The sequence below is a fragment of the Prionailurus bengalensis genome, chromosome B1 (assembly GCF_016509475.1).
Source record: "Prionailurus bengalensis isolate Pbe53 chromosome B1, Fcat_Pben_1.1_paternal_pri, whole genome shotgun sequence".
Lineage (NCBI taxonomy): Eukaryota > Metazoa > Chordata > Mammalia > Carnivora > Felidae > Prionailurus > Prionailurus bengalensis.
In genome coordinates, this window is record NC_057344.1 from 136,649,830 (window position 1) to 136,667,947 (window position 18,118).

Genomic DNA, 18,118 nt, shown 5'->3' on the forward strand with positions numbered 1-18,118 from the left:
CAAGTTGAACACTTATTACCACGAGCTAAGAGATTAAAATCTTTATGAGTATAGCAGACTTCTTCAGCCTCTGGAGAATATACTCAAGGGCTTGGTCTTGTACAGCCCGTAAGCTAAGAATGGATTTGATATTTTTTTTTAGTTAAAAACAAAAACTAAAAATGATGTTACAGAGAAATATGTGGTTCCTTAAAGCCTAAAATATTTTTACCTGTTTCTATACTCAAAAAGCTTACCAAACTCTGCCCAAGAATATACTTTGGTATTTCCTTTTAAGCTCCCCCAAAATCAGCTTTCCCAAACCTACTGTTCAGGATATTCTTAAGCTATATTTCTCCATTATACCTATTGTGTCCAATCACATACTTAAAGCAATTGTGTCCCCTCAGCCATGTGCTAAGAAAATATTAGGTCAAACTACTATAAATAGTTATTTTAAGAAGAAGTCATTAATGTTTTATAATATAAAGACAAGAGGAAATTCAAATATCGTCCTTCAATAAGCTTTGAATGTGTCAAAAGTTATTTTTTTTAAATAATCACAAAATGAGGACAATGCTAGGTGTTAAAATAAAATGGCAAAGCCTGTACTATTTATAGAACCAAGGGCTTTTAAACTATCAAATGCACTGATGCAATTTCTATTTGCTAAATGAACACATTTGCTCAAGAACAACCATTAGCACTATACATGGTATTTTACTGAGAGGAAATAAAACTACTTTTAATAGCCCACACATACATATTTATATGATTGTCAATTACAGTTTGCAAGTAGAATCAATATAGAGCCACTGGGAAAACAGAAAACAGGGGGTTCACAACAGTACAGCTAAAATCCTTAAAATGTATGTGTATCTTCCAGGCCGGGTGATCACCCGGAAACTGATATTCCAGGCCACCAATACTGGTAGCCATGCACACTGGCAGGACTCTGTTGGCTCAATAAATGTGTTAAGAGCCTTAAAGACAACCACCAATATTTAAATGCCTACTCTGCTAGTTACTGAGGATTCAGAGAAATAATACAGGACATCTGTCCTCAGAGAAGCATAGTCTGTCGAGGAGGACACAAATGGCTACAACGCCACGTGGAAACTGCCACATGGATATAAGCATGGGCAAACAAAACGGGGTGGGGGGTAGAGATGGGCCACAGTTGGGGCAGAGGAGAAAGATATACAGAATTACATATATGGGAGAAGACGACGCATGTTAGGGAACTACAAGTATTTCAGAGTTGCCTACTCACAGAGATGGGGGTGAGAAGCAGAGAGAGACAAGAAGCACAGCAAACAGTACAAAGGACTACACGTGATCAGATGTGTGTGTTTGGGGACAGGAGAGGTGGAAAGAACAGACTGGAGAGGCAGCAAGAGTAGAGAGAAAGTAAGGCAGGCAAGATGCCACCATCCAGTTGAGTGTAGATGAACCTCTAACTGGGCGAGCGGCAGGGAAGTGGAGTACAAGGAATAAGACATTGAGGAAGCAGAACTGGTTGGATTTGGTGGCTGAGGAAACGGGGGGGGGGGGGGGGGGGGGGGGGGGGCGGGTAGCAGCTAAGGGAGTCAGAGGAACATAGAATAACACCAGAGAAGGCTTTTGGGAAAGGAGACATATTTATGCAGAATGGATGGGGATGGAAGGGAAGTTCAGATTTGGATATGTTGAGTTTGAACTATGGTATTTATGGGTTATCCAAATAAAAATGCCTATTTTCACTTTGGGAATCTATTCAAAGAAAATAATCCTGCATATGAAAAAGCTTTACATTCTATTATGTTCAGGATAGTGTTATTCACCATAGAGAAAACCAAAACATAACCCGAATGTCTGAAAATAACACAGAGGTTCAAATAACTTATGATACATTCCATTCCATTCAGTCAAGGAATGTATTAATGTTGATGGTTGTAAAGATGGAGCAACACAAAACACTCGATAAAATACTTAGTTTAAAAGAGAAGGATACAAAATTCTAGTCATGTTATGATTACAACCATGATTTTTAAAACATAAAAGAAAAAAAGGACTAAAAGAATATATCAAATAGTATTAATTGGGTTTTGGTAGTTGATGATAGGGCTAGGGGTGATTTTCAAAAAATTAACAATTTCCCCAAGTAATTTTAACACACTTTTATAACTCTCACAATGGGGAAAAAAAAACTACTTAAAACTAAATTATATATGTGAATTAAAACTTATTATAGGAGTTTCCAAGAAGGTGAAGGTGAGAACCTCTTACACTATCTTCCTTTAAATCAAAGTATGCTTTAGTAATTCCATCACCTAGAAAGTGTGATTCCAGGGTGCCTGGGTGGTTCAGTTGGTTAAGCATCTGACTTTGGCTCAGATCATGATCTCAAGGTTCATGGGTTAGAGCCCCGCATCGGGCTCTGTGCTGACAGCTCAGAGCCTGGAGCCTGCTTCGGATTCTGTTTCTCACTCTCTCTGCCCTTCTCCCACTCAAGCTTGGTCTCTCTCTCTCTCCCCTTCTCTCAGAAATAAATAAACCTAAAAAAAAGTTTTTAAAAAAAGTGTGATTGCAAGCTATGAATGCAACATGTAAGTGCTATAAATAGAAGATTGAAGAAAAAAAAGTTCCTGTATGATTCCATCTTAAAGTAATAGCTATCATTTGGTAGAAATAAGTTTTTAATAAAATGCTCTTGAATCAATCATTTACGAGTGCTGATATTGTAGGGCAAATGCAAGCCTCTCAAAATATAAATGACCTAGTTAGGAATATGAGCATAAATAAGACTTGAAATCACATAAAAGTAGTATCACAATTGAGTACCAACAGTGTGTGCATATGTGTATATCCACCCATATTTCCTTAATATACGTATCATAAATACAACATGTGTATGTATGCATGGTACATGTGTGCATGCATTACAATAAACCTAAATAAGAGCAGTAACAGTTCAAATCTACTTAACTCGATCTTTAATATTCTTCTGATTAAGCTCACCAATGAAACAGAACTCGTATTAAAATGGTATTTTCCTTTCACAACAGAAAAAATAAACAAGAAAGCTCAAGTACTTTAGGTATGCTTATGATTCTCTTTTAAAAAACCAAAATCCGGGGCGCCTGGGTGGCGCAGTCGGTTAAGCGTCCAACTTCAGCCAGGTCACGATCTTGCGGTCCGTGAGTTCAAGCCCCACGTCAGGCTCTGGGCTGATGGCTCAGAGCCTGGAGCCTGTTTCCGATTCTGTGTCTCCCTCTCTCTCTGCCCCTCGCCCGTTCATGCTCTGTCTCTCTCTGTCCCAAAAATAAATAAACGTTGAAAAGAAAAATTTTAAAAATAAAATAAAATAAAAAATCAAAATCCAAATATGCAAGGATATCTTTAAAGGTGTTTTGAATTTTCTCATAAAAGGGTGCTTGAAAATTAGTCTCTATCTACAAATTCTGGCCCAAGCTACCACACCAAATGGTTTAGTTTGGAGAACAATGTAACTTACTCACAGAGAGCCCACCAGACCAGCCTGTGTCCATGTATCAAGGATGCTGGTGCTTTACAATGTCTTAGATCAAAATTACCTCCTAAAGGAGAATAATAATTTAAATGATCTTTAATATTTCCAATGGCTCCCCAATCCTTTACAAATAAATCCTAAACTTCTTCACACAGTATTGCAAGGCCCTCTAGCATCTGATCTCCAAATATTTTTCCAAGTTCAAAGGCCCTATGCTCCAGGAAAAAGACATCGTTTGCCTTTTCCTGACACATCTAGCCATTTGGACCTTTACTCTCGGTGCTCACTCCACCCTGACAGACCCTCAAGGTCTGATGAAAGGTCCCTTCATCCACAAAGCCTTACCAAGCTGTCAGCTATCACCCAATCCCTTCGTCCCCTGGCCCGTCACTCAGCACACAGCACTGAGAAGTGCTCTGTACCCACTCACTCCTGAAAGGCCCAAACTCACTGGCACTCACAACCCTCCATAGGTGCACACTGAGAAGAAAAGAAGTGGGCCCTTCCCTGGAGTCACCTCTGGAGTGTGCTCACACCGGCCCACCTGGTTTTTAGACTCAGCATCTTCTGGCCTCACATTAAAGAGGTCCTATGCACTATCCATTGTTTTTCTGTGAGAAAAAGTTCTTTACGATGTCAGCAAAAACAGAACAGAGAAGATGACTTCTTATTCACTCCTGTTACCTTGATACCCCCAAAAAGTACAAAATTAATGAGGGAACAGAAAGAAAGTGAAAGGGCTTGATGGTCAGGAGTTGATGGGATTTTTTTCCCCCAATCGTGTCTGATTTCACTTCAAAACTTATTTATTCTTTTATAGACTGAAAGGAAAACCGTATCACATTGCCCATGCCCATCACTAGGAATAGGACTGGGCATGGAGGGGAGCAGACAGGTTGGAGCAGCCAGAGAGCGAGGTGGTGAGAATGAAAGAGGCTCAGGTAAAGGAGATGAGATGAAAAAGAAACAACAAAAAAGAGGGACACTGTGCATATCCGTGAGAGCAAGGCTCTCCCTGTGCTAAACACACTCAGCACCCTCAAGTGCTTGATGAATCTATTAAACAAACGCAGGTCTCCTTCCCACTCCCACCACTTCCAAATGGTTCACGCTTCTTTGGATATCAAGGCTTTCATAAACAGGAATCCTCTGCTGTGACACTCCTGTCCCCAAGCTCCCCCTTTACCCCCCACCTGTTCAAGCTTTAAATTGCAGCACACGTGCTGGACAGGATGCCTCTGGAAAGTCTTCCAGATCCCCCCTTGCTCTCACAGCACCCTATCCTATATAAATATATTCTCTATATATGTATATTTGGGTGAGAACACACATGCACAAGCAGAGGAGAGGGGCAGACAAGGAGAATCTCAAGCACGCTCCACGCTCAGCATGGAGCGCAAAGCAGGGCTCGTTCCACAACCCTGGGAACATGACCTGAGCAGAAACCGAGAGTCAGACGCTCAACCGACTGAGCCACCCAGGTGCCCCTGTAATTATATTTCTGATCAGTTCTTTGAAGCACAGACAGTAAACTCCCCAGGGAAGAGACATGTGTGCTTTTCTCAGCACTGCTGTATCATACCCCAGAAGCAGCACAATGCCTGTGCATCTTGGGAGCATTTACTAAACAAATGATTTAAAATCTTAAAATACTTGTCTGGCTTCATGACTTGTTGGACTTCCCGTACACAACAAAATCCCACACTCCCAAAATGGCTGTTCACCTCTCTGGTCTCATCCCTAGACACCCTCCAAAGGCACCAGTTGCAAATCCCCCAACAAACCACACTCTCTCATTACCTCCATGTCTTGCTTATGATATCCCCACCTTGGAAGGCCTTCCCCTGTCCAGCCCTTTCTTCAGGGTTTAACTTTGGCATAAACTCTTCTGGAAGTCCTCTCTGCTCTCTTTCAGGCTGGTTTAGATACTTTTTTTATTGTGCTCTCCCAAAAAGTTACCCACTTATTTACTATTTATTCATATGGTTACTTATATATCTCTGCCATTAGATTGAATTCTTTCAAGTTAGGGATCTAGCTAATAGTCCCATATGATGATGTCATGAGTGTGTGAAGTCGTTAGCAATCTCTAATACTACATATTACATATACTTGGTCTCTGCTGAGTGAATACACTGAATGGCCATTTTGCAAACAGGAAAGGTTGGTCCAGATAATTTCATGAACAAGAAAATGCTTAAGGGAAATAAATTTGTTGTTACCAAATCCTGAACTACTTTATTTTTTATGACATGTTCAAATTACTTCAATCATATCAGTGCTGAAAAACAAAGCAAGAGATACTTGGAAAAATGTAAAACACTTACAAGAAGCATCAGCATAAAGGATCCCATATAGATGATCAGGAAAAACAATGAAATCATAGTTAGAGTAAGAATTCCACGAATCCACCAGTTTTTCCACCTATAAAGAAAATGTTTATAAAGTTAGCATTTAATGTATTGAGTTTTTTGTGTGGTTTCAGTATTACAGACTTTCATATTTTCCCTAACTATACTTTAAGAATCCCTTACTTCAGGGCACCTGGGTGGCTCAGCTGGTCGAGGATTCAACTTCGGCTCAGGTCATGATCTCACAGTTTGGTTCATGAGTTCAAGCCCCATTTTGGGTTCTCTGCTGTCAGTGCAGAGCCCACTTCAGATCCTTTGCTCCCCTCTCTCTGCCCCTCCCTGACTTGCACTCTCTCAAAAATAAATAAAATATTAAAAAAAAAAAAGAATCCCTTACTTCACCTGTAGTAACAACAAAAACAAAAATCTAACCAACAGCATTTGTTCACTCACTCAGAGCTAAATTAAGTGTAAAATTATGTTAGCCAAAGAAAGAAACTAATTTTTGTTCAGTGTGAATGAGGATGAATCACTAGGCTAGGAAGTGAGGTGGTCAATGTGGATATGTGCACACCCCACCAGGGTCATTCAGAAGGGAAGAAGACAGGTGCAAAAAGCCCTCTGTAAAGATGCTCTATCCTTCTCTCCCTCAAAATAAACAAAAAAAACTTAAAAAACACTTTTTTAAGGGGTGTCTATGTGGCTCAGCCGGTTAAGTGGCCAACTCTTGATCTTAGCCCAGGTCATGATCTCACAGTCTCTGAGTGTCAGCAACATGAGGTTCTGTGCTGACAGTGCAAGCCTGCTTGGGATTTTCTCTTTCTCCCTCCCTCTCTCTGCCCCTCCCCAGCGCATGCATGCACACACTTTCTCTCTCAAAATAATAAATAAACTTAAAAAAAAAAACCATGATCTATCCTTTGGGGTGGTATATAACAACAGTGATTTTATTAAGGTGGTATAGACAGAGAACACAGACTTCCAATGAGAGAAAGTAAAGAAAGGATAATACAGAAGCCAACTACAGAGCACAGAAATCTCAGTGAAATGAAGAAGGCAAGCAGGTCAGTCACTGAGGGCAAGGCCAGACGGATGATCACTTTCTCCTAGAGCTCTAAGTGTGCTGCTGGCTTTCTGCACTTAGACACAGAGTCTTAAAAGCACAACATTATTTCCTCATCCTTGGGCCTTTAATTGTTCCTTAGAGCAGGCCTTCCCTGTTGAATGTCTGGCTAGGCTGAGAACTCATCTCCCTCAATCCTCTCTGGCAGTTAGGAAGGGCCCGAGATGCCCAACAGCCCTCCCCTCACACCCAGGACACTCACATTTCACCCCCAGCATATTTGACAGATACTGTCACTATTTCTTTGGCCATGTCATGAAAAATGTCAGCAGCCACTGTGTAAAACCAAAAGGATTCTAATAACACCTATATATGGATGATATTTCTGAATCTAAAATTGTTTCCCCCTGCTTTTCTTCATTCTACACTCATTTTACATTATACTCACAGTAAAGTTTTAAGACTTTTCTTATGTCTATTAATTCAAATGGCAGCATTTAAATTATGATACAAGATACCTGGATTCATCCTAAAGGATAGCAGCATATATATACATACACACATATATGTACACACACGCGCATGCACACACAGTGTTCTAAGCACAGGCTTTCATTCTCCTCTCTATAAAAAAATTAGCTGACTTCATCCATTTATCAAATATTGATTACATTCCCTGCTCTCACCAATCTTCCAGATATTTATTAAATATCCCTTTTATGAGGTCATTTCTGTACTCAAGGTCTAAAATGTCAACAACATTAAGTCCAAACTCTTTCACCTAACTTCCACGGTTTCTCATGAGGTGGTCACATTATACTTACACGACTTTCCTTCTCTCTGCTGTGTGATAAACTATGTGGCTCATAAATTTCTCATTAGACTCTCAGCTTTAGGACTGAACCGAAATGAGCAGAGAGTCAAAAACTGTTAGAGCTGAAAGGTTCCACTGAGTTTTATATACATAACTCTTTATGGATTAATGAATAGATTTGGGAACTGGGCTAGGTCACAGAGCTAGTCAAAGGTACATAATGGACCATAAACCAGTCTCTAATGATAACAGAGATAATGATAGTGATCCCGTCCTGTTTGCATGAAACCCAGAAGTGTATTTAGCTCTCCTGTATAACTGATCCTCAGAGTCAGAATTGTTGAGAACCCATAGAAGATGACAGACACTACATAAGAGTCACCAATCAGTCCCTAAGTGGATGTTGCCAATGTCCACATGTACCTCTGTTAGACGCCTCTGGCTTTGAACTTAAGAGGATGGTAGCTGCTGAGAACCAGAGATCTTAAACAGAAGACCTACTTTCTTCCTACCATCCAAAAGTTCTGTGATAACTGAAAACCTGAGCCATCAAGAAACATATTTCACCTAGTTATCTTTTATATACCTATTTCCCTTCCCAGAAAAATTCCCCTCCCCCAACAAGGTGAAAGACTAATTCTCTTAATTATTTTCACAGACTCCTCAAATCTCTCAAGAATACTTAGTACAAAGAAAATAAAAGAACATACTTATACATATCCATGGATACAGTGACTGAAAGACATCTCTTAAGGGAGAACCACTGAATTCAAAACAGAGCACGAAATGAGGGAAAAAAAAAATCACTGTTACCAAAAACCAGAGGATAACCTGATTCTGAATTCAAATTATTGATTTCTTTTACCATGCTACCATGAGCACATTAGAGACAGCTTTGATTTCAGGTCCAAGTTATCACCTCCCAATTGCTTTGGAAAAAGGAACTCAGAATCAATATAGGAGATTTTTATTCAAGTCCCATATCTCCAGAACTACATGAGCTAGAAATAAGGTTTCTAAAAAGTATATAATTCAGGAGTCTCCTTACAAGTGTTTATCTAAAGTGGTCATATACTTATTGTTCAAATCAGTTACAAGATGTACAATGTTTTACTGTCACTACAGATATTAAGTGGTTTTTATTTCAAAAGTAATGATGAGGTTTAAAAAAAAAATATTTTCCTAGGGACACAAACATCATGAGTCATCAAGAACCTGGGCTGGCAAAGCAGTTCACCTGAGCCAAGAATTGGTACACAGAGACACTCCTCAAGAATAAATAAGTACTTTGTGGGCCATCTGGCAAGAAAAGTTTTTGAAAAAGTCCATCTACCAGCCATTGGAGGTTGGACAGGAAGTGTGCAAGTTCTTGGAGAGAAGGAAAATGGCATGATAAGTACAAGAGCACCCAGTATAAGGCTATGCCTGTATGTTTCCTTGGTTTCTCAACCTCAGTGCTAATAACGTTGTGAGCCACAGAATTCTTTGTTGTGAAGAGCTGTTCAGTGTACTATAGGATGTTTAACATCCTCCCCGGCCTCTACCCATTATCTGTTAGTAGTGCTATCTCTTGTGACAACCTCAAATGTCTCCAGTCAATGCACATGTCCACTTGTGCAGTTTCAGGTGAGGGGGAGCAGGGCATTGCCCCTGGATGAGATAGATGATAGCTGAAGAAGAGTTTCACTAACGGATAGAATCAGACTTAACTGGTTAAGTGACTATTCATCTCCACAAGACCCACACACAGGTCAATTGGGACAATGTGCCAAGTGCCTAAAAACCTTCAGGCCTCTTCCAATTTCAACACCTTATGCTCTATTTAATATGATATATTAAAGCCTTAAAAATGAGCATAAATCTAGTGTTGCCTGGGTGGCTCAGTGGGTTAACCGTCCACCTTTGGCTCAGGTCATGATCTCGCTGTTCGTGGGTTTGAGCCCCTAGTTGGGCTCTGTGCTGACAGCTCAGAGCCTGGAGCCTGCTTTGGATCCTGTGTCTCCCTCTCTCTATGCCCCTCACCCATTTGCATGGTCCCTCTCATTCTGAAAAATGAATAAACATAAAAAAAAGAGCATAAATCTTAACCTAGCTACAAAGAAAAATGTTTAATACAGAGTTGTTTTTAATTGTGAAAATCTGGAAACAAGCTAAATGCCCAGCAATTTTAGTTTAGTTGAATAAACTGAACTACAGTCATACAAAGGAATATTATCATGCAGTCATTAAAAAATTTAAGTCATTAAAAAAATGATATAGTTTCTAATACCACAGAATGAAAATGTAACCAGAAAGGTAAGAAACAGTACAATGCTATTTTTATATTATACACCACACACACACACACACACACACACACACACACGCAGAATACACACAACGCAGAAGAAAAAAAAAACTTCAAAAAGTAAACATCACAATATTTTAGGTATCAATGTTTTGGTGGGAAGATTACAAGAGTTTTTTTTTTCCCCCCTGCAATTCATGTAATTTTATAATGCAATTAATATTTTTAATTCTATGCATCTACAACTTCTAAATTTTTTCAAGACAGACCGTTTTGGGTATTAGATTAAAAACAGCCTAAAATGAATTAAGATAGAGTTTGAAACATTCATGTAACCTTTAGAGCAAAGTCTGAGAAGACTGAAACTTGTTATATATTACTTATTGTTCATTTTTTCAAACTAATTGTAATTTTTTTTATTCATCTTTGAGATACAGACCATGAGCGGGGAAGGGGCAGACAGAGGGAGACACAGAATCGGAAGCAGGCTCCAGGCTCCGAGCCGACAGCACAGAACCTGACACAGGGCCTGAACTCACAAACTGTGAGATCGTGACCTGAGCCGAAGTCAGACGCTCAACCGACTGAGCCACCCAGGTGCCCCAAAACCAATTGTTTTATAAACAGAACACAATACCTAGGTTCATAATGTGGTTCTATCACTTACTGACTGCATGATCCTTGACATATAACATTTCTGTGCCTCAATTTCCTCATTTATAAAATAGGTCTATATAACTGAACCTGTTACAGGGTTGCTGTGAGAATAGTCAGTATGCGTAAAGTGCTTGGAGTAGTGCCTAGCACAGAGCATATGCTCAAGAAATAGCAGCTGCTATTATTTGCTATTGTTACTTTACACTAGGGAAAAACCCTTCATCATTAAAGAAAAATCTAATATAAATGACACACTAAAGAAATCATTCTTCAGAGGTATTTTTTTTCATTTTTTAGAGAAAGTAAGAGAGAACAAGTGGGGGAGAGGGACAAAGAGGGGGACAGAGGAGGCAGGAGAGAGAGAGAGAATATCTTTTTTTTTTTTTTTTAACATTTATTCACTATTGAGAGACAGAGAGAGACAGAGCATGAGCATGGGAGGGGCAGAGAGAGAGGGAGACACAGAATCCAAAGCAGGCTCTAGGCTCCGAGCTGTCAGCACAGAGCTGGATGCAGGGCTCAAACCCACAAACCATGAGATCATGACCTGAGCGGAAGTCAGATACTTAACCGACTGAGCCACCCAGGCACCCCAAGAGAGAGAGAGAATATCTTAAGAATCTTAAGCAGGCTCCATGCTCAGTGCAGAGCCTGGCATGGGGATCAATTCAATAACCCTGGGATCATGACCTGAGCTGAAATCAAGAGTCAGATGCTAAACCTGACTGAGCCACCCAGGCGTCCCAGCATCATTTTTATATAACATCAGTATAAAAAAATTTCAGGGGCGCCCGGGTGGTTCAGTCAGTTAAGCGTCCAGGGTCATGTCATGATCTCATGGTTTGTGGGTTCCAGCCCCGCATCGGGCTCTGTGCTGACAGCTCAGAGCTCAGAGCCTCGTTTGGATTCTGTGTCTCCCTCTCTCTCCACCCTTCCCCTACTTATGCTCTGTTTCTCAAATATAAACAAACGTTAAAAAGCTTTTTAAAAAAATTTCAGAGTTGAAATAGACCTGATAAGATTTTAAAGAAAATGTATATGTGTGAATGAGGTCAGAAAAACTAGGATCAAGAACTATAAAAATAATAATCATGTTTTCAATAATGGACAGCAAAAAGTTATTCTATTGGTTAAAAAATATGAAAATTTCTGTTTGAATCAATTTATTCTAATATGGTTATCTCTTAGAAATTAAAAAACAGAAAAATTTGTATTACATTTATTAGATATGACTAACCAGTGTTTTTTGTTATGACCTACTGGTAGTAAAACCAATTTAGTAAGTCACAACTAGCCGTTTTGTTCCATAATATAGAACAGTATCAAAATAAATCAGAGAGTATCACATACAATAGCAAGAATTGCTTCATAACATTTTGCAACAGTTAAAATATACATTTCTGTGTCTCTTGGGATGTGGTGTAAAATATGTCTTTTACTGTGTGTCACAATCAAAAAGCTGGAAAAACACTGTTCTATACCAACATTTAAGATTTCACACATTAATCTGGATAAAGCTTACATTTATTTTGCTTTTGTAACTTTTATAATTCATATTACTAAAGTATACAATGGAGGGCAATATAAAAGTTGCTGAATCTTGATGGTGATCAAACATTAAAAAATATAGCAAACATAAAATGATAAAAGGGTTGTGGAGTTTGGGGTGATAATTTAAGCTCAGTAAAAGAAAAAGAATGACCTATTTATGTCTGGCATTTGAAAAACAGGGAACAGAGAATATGGAATTTTCTTTATTAAACGTTCCAATACCAGGAAAGGCTACCTGATGCAGTAAATGGATCAGCGGCTTGAGCAATCTGACAAAACTAGGACAAGAGTCTCGGGTCTACACCTTCCTAGCTCTGTAACCTTCATCAGTTGACCTCTGAGATTTGGGTTTCTCACACTTCACAGGACTGTAAGGATTAAATGAAAGAATATACATCAAGCATTTAGTACCATGCCGCATATTTGGTGAAAAAGTATAAGCCCTCTCTTTCACAGTTCCAAAACTGTGAAAAAGTGAGATTTATTACACCAACTGGCATAACCGCACAACTTCTCCTGAGCACCCATTATAGTCATCTTCACCTAATCGTACCTGGAAGATAAACCAGACAGAGCTTTCTTGAGGATCTCAGGGGTTCTATCTGAGGATGGTGGAATTTCTGGAATATCAGAATCGGTTCTGGAATCCAAATCTCCATATCTATCATCAATATCTGTTTCCTAAAATTAAAGAAAAAGGAAAATCACTTTGCAAAATTGAAAAACGAAAAAAGTACATGCTTGCCAAGGTACTTAACTTATTGCTCAGTGTGTCAAATCTCAGTTACATAACTTGAAACAAAAAAAGAACTTTGAATAACCAAGCACTATTGTACTTCCTGTTAGAAAGTTTGATCATCTTTGCTAAAATCTATCAATATAAAGGATTAATTTAACCAAAAGACACAAATAGAAGCTCCTATATTATTTAAATCAGAAACCTACCAACAAGAGTCAAATGTTGGTTGTTTTGCTACTTAACTGAGAGAACATGTTAATTCCGATCAACTGCACAGTTTTCTTTTGATTACAATCAAAGCCATCAACAAAAGAATGTCTCACACTGGCGTGCATGTATATATATATATATATATATATATATATATACACACACACACACACACACACACACACACACATATATATGCATATATACCATTTTCACTTCCTTCATTTTTATTAGATCCTCAAGAGACAACCTCAGTGAAGCAGGTCAAACAGACATTATAACCTGTTTTATGGATACATAAACTATGATCAAAAGCATTTTATTTGATGGTAATATTTTTTATAAAGTTATTTAAAATGCAAACTGACCTTTAAGAACACATGTACAGGAGCTGTGTGTAAATGCTCTAGCCTTTGACAAAGGTGGTCACTGTGCAATTTCCAGGGTTTGAGTGACCAAGGAATTTTAAGAACAGATCTATCAAACATTGTTTTAAAGTTGTTCATTCAGCTCTAACGTGTCTCCACCCCTATGTCCTCCCCTCTCCCACACCCACCACCCTCCACCCCCAGCAACCTCGAGTAAAGAGTGCTACACGTACATGTGCTTTGGGAGAGTGGTTTACAGAGGGTGAAACTGAGGCAAAGGTGCTGAACTGGGCTGGAGGAAAGGGAATATTTACAGGTGAATATAAGCAGAAAGAACACTGAGCAGAACCTTGGGCCAGAAGTGATCCAAGGAATGAGTGCCTAGGAATTCAGAATGTTCCAGAATCTCAAACCGAACTGAGCCCTTACTAGCAACCAAGTTTTGGTAAATGTCATCACCCCTTTTACCGGTTTCTTCATCCAAATAATGGAAGCATTTAATATAACACCAAGGACTCAGTAAAGTCAAAGAAGTAGGAAGCTATTATTATGATTGAATCAAGTCTTTCAATTCCTCATTAAGTAGCTTACCAAATAAAATTTTAGCCTCGGGAGAACACTTTCACAGGTTTTGTAAAGCAATAATAAACTTTTTGTTTACTAACTATAACTTTCTTATTAAACAATTATTAAATTAAATGTGTCATCATACCAAAAATAACAAATGAAATAGACATGCTGAATTCCCACTGCGACACCGAGTCAGTTGTCCTCAAAGCAGCTTAAACATAGAGAGATGTTGATGACTATAACCCACCAGACAGAACAACCCCTGAAAATGTCAGGGCACTGCTGCCAGTCTGACATGCCAGCAGGTCCTTGACATCTAGAATGATGGAACACATCACTTCTCTTTTCCATTTCCCTACCACCCTTTTTTTTAAACTTCAATAACCCAGAGTGTTGTAGGTGTGGTGTGAGTGGTGGTAGAGATGGTAATTAATGGACCTGGCTCCCTAAGGCAACATCACCATGTTGCAAAACAGCACTAGACTAGGAATCAGAAGTTGCCAGCACTAATTCCACCTCTACTCTATTACTGTGATGAAAGGCAAATCACTTGACCCGTTGGTTAAGAAACTCAGCCTTTGGGGGCACTTGGGTGGCTCAGTCGGTTAAGCAGCCAACTTCAGCTCAGGTCATGATCTTACAGTTCACGAGTTCAAGCCCCATGTAGGGCTCTATGCTGACAGCTCAGAGCCTGGAACCTACTTTGGATTCTGTGTTTCCATCTCTCCCTGCCCCTCCCCTGTTCATGCTTTGTCTCTCTCTCTCTCTCAAAAATAAATGTAAAAAACATTTAAAAAATTAAAGAAAGAAAATACAAGAAACCCAGCCTTTGGTTTCCTCGTAAATTAAAAGCATTGGACTAGAACTCAAACTGTGCTCTTCCAAACACAAAGCTCTCAGCAAGCTACCTTAAAGTCTACTTGGCAATAATGGTGATGCGCCACAACTGCCCCCCCCACCACTCTCAAGATAGCTTCCCTGCTTTTATTTTCATTAATTAAGCTTCTGATTTCTATTTTATATACCTTAAAGAAACTCAAAATGAAACTCTGAAGATTTAACTAGGCTTTTTCGATTCCATTCTAATAACTAAAGAATGAAAGATGATTCCAAAATAATGATATTTTAGAGCTATGTTACTCAAATATTGGAAACCCATTCAGTTAGGAGCAAGCCCATCACTCATCTTTTCCCATCTCCATCCTCACCCACTGCTCTGTCCTTGCTGAACATCATCCCCTCTCACATAGCTCATCCCCCTGCCCTCTATCCTGCCTCTCAAATTCATTTCAACATAAAAATAATCTTTCTAAATTGCAAATCTGATTTTACCACTCTGCAGCCTGAGGCCACCGGGACAAAGCCAAACTACTTAGCATTGCTTTTACTGTTCTTCATGATGAGACCCTGCTCTTCCAGCCCCTCTTTGGTGACTCCCCAGTTTTCACAGTGCTATACTCTCTTGAATGCAGATGTTTGTTCTATGTACAAAGTACAAACTGCACACTTTCTCTCTTGCTCTCATCCCAGTTCCCATCTCCACATCTAGCTACTGTCCCCTCAGCCTGTGACCTCAGCTTCCAGGTTATTTCCTTTGAAAACGTCTTTGCTCACCTCCAGCTCCAGGTTAGCTGTTCTTCAACTGTGCTTCCACAGTTCCTCTAATTTTTACATATTAGTTTACATCAAAACTATTTGCTTGTCTTTATTTTCCAGTAGTCCACAGGCTTTGTGAGAAGAGGAAATACCATTCACTGGCCTCACTCTCAAATCCTAAGAGGTCAGCAAAGGAACTTGCCCAGTGGCTGGCTTTTATGAAACACTACATGAATATGTGTTGAATGAATTGAGTCTGTCAACTCATGCTAACATTTAAGATTAAAATAAGTTCTCATCTGTTCTTGCTAGTTGAGTAGTTTTGGCCAAGTTACCATGCTTGAGACCTCATTGCACTTATTTACATAAAATGACGGCTTCGGACTATGCAGACCTACTATTTTCCAAATATTAAACGTTAATGAAAATATGTCTGAGAGGGGCGCCTGGGTGGCTCAGTGGGTTAAGCGGCCGACTTCGGCTCAGGTCATGATCTCGCGGTCTGTGAGTTCTAGCCCCACGTCGGGCTCTGTGCTGACAGCTCAGAGCCTGGAGCCTGCTTCAGATTCTGTGTCTCCCTCTCTCTGACCCTCCCCGTTCATGCTCTGTCTCTCCCTGTCTCAAAAATAAATAAACGTTAAGAAAAAAAGATTTTTTTTAAAAAAGAAAATTATGTCTGAGAAATGATGGATAAAAGTCAAAGAAATAAGTTTATTATCTTGTAAATCCAATTCCTACGGTAAAAGTATACTTAGAAAATAAGAGCAAAACGCTTTAAAAATATGGACTTATTTAACAGCCCTCACATTACCACAGAGGTAGGTACATAATCATTTCCATTTTCTAGGTGAAAAAATTTAGGATCCAAAAGGTTAAGTGCCCATGTTTACACAGTTCTAAGCAATATAGCTTGGATTTGAAACCACACAGGAGGGAAATTAAAAGGACAATTCTCCCCCAAGTTGATCCACAGATTCAGTGCAATCCCAATAAACATCTCAATAGGCATTTTTTTCTTTGTAGAAAGAAATAGGCATTTCTTTCTTTGTAGACATGTACAGGCTGATTCTAAGATTTACATGAAAAGGCAAAAGACCTAGAAGAGCCTAAGCAGCATGGAAAAAGAACAAAGTTGAAAGACTTACTTTAAGAGTTATTATAAAGCTGTAATCAAGCTGTTGTACGGGCATAATAGAAAAAATGATCAATGGAACAGAATAAGGAGTCCAGAAATAAATCCACACATACAGTCAAATGATTTTCAACAAAGTTGAAAGGTAATTCAATATGATGCTAGAACAACTGTTTATCCATATGTTAAAAAGGGAACAGAACTTTGCTTTATATCTCATATCACTTACAAAAATTAATTCAAAATAGATCACAGACATTTACATAAAACTATAAAACGTACATATCTTTGAGAACTTGGTTTAGGCAAAGATTTCTTAAATATAACAATGAAAGTGTGATTTATAATGGATAAAATTGACAAACAGAACTTCAACAAAATTAAAACTTTCTGCTTTTCAAAAGACACTACTAGGTGAGCAAGAAAACAAGCCATAGACTAGAAAAAGATATTTGCAAATCACATTATCTAGTAAAAGTCTTGCATCCAGAATATATAAATAATTCAAAATTTAATTTTAAAAAATCCACTCAAAATACATGGGCAAAATATCTGAATAGCCAATACACCAAAGGCAATACACAGATGGCAAATAAGTATGAAAAAAATGTTCAACATCATTAGTTATTAGGGAAATGCAAGTGAAAACCACATACAACACTACTATGCATCTATGAGCATGGCTAAATTTAAAAACAATACCAAACTGATGGAGAAAATGTGGAGAAACTGAAACTCTCATGCACTGCTGGCAAGAATGTAAAATGGTAAAACCACTTTGTAAAATAGTTTGACAGTTTCTTAAAAAGTTAAATATACATCCATCACATGATGCAGTCATTCCACTCCTAGGCATCTGCCCAAGAGGAATGAAAGTATATATCCACACAAAGACTGTACATCAGATGTTCACAGCAGCTTGATTTGTAATATTTCCAAACTGGAAATAACTCAAATGTCCAAGAGGGAAAAGAACAGGTTGGGCTATATCATATAAAGGAATAATATGGGTGACTATCAGAATAATTTACACTGAGTAAAAAAGCCAGATAAAAATGTACATACATATGTTTATATGCATACACATATGCATAGAATTCAATTTATACAAACATTTTAGAAAATACAAACTCATCTGAAGTGCTAGAAAGCAGCAAAGTAGTTACCTGGAGGTGAGGGGGAAATCACAAAAGGGCAGAAGTAAACTTTTGGTGGTGATGGATATGTTTATAATCTTGATTATAGTGATGAATTCACAGATACATGTGTATGTCAAAACTTACAAAATGT

General features: G+C 38.7%; 1 protein-coding gene across 1 annotated transcript in view; it reads right to left on the bottom strand.

Moving 5' to 3' along the window:
• CDS1 (CDP-diacylglycerol synthase 1) overlaps positions 1–18,118 on the bottom strand; it is a 72,182-nt gene that overhangs the window by 41,421 nt on the left and 12,643 nt on the right. Inside the window, exons 2-3 of the mRNA XM_043572270.1 lie at positions 12,767–12,894; positions 5,818–5,914 (exon numbers count right to left, since the gene is read on the bottom strand). Coding sequence (XP_043428205.1) covers positions 5,818–5,914; positions 12,767–12,894 — 225 coding nt within the window. The remainder of the gene's footprint in view (positions 1–5,817; positions 5,915–12,766; positions 12,895–18,118) is intronic.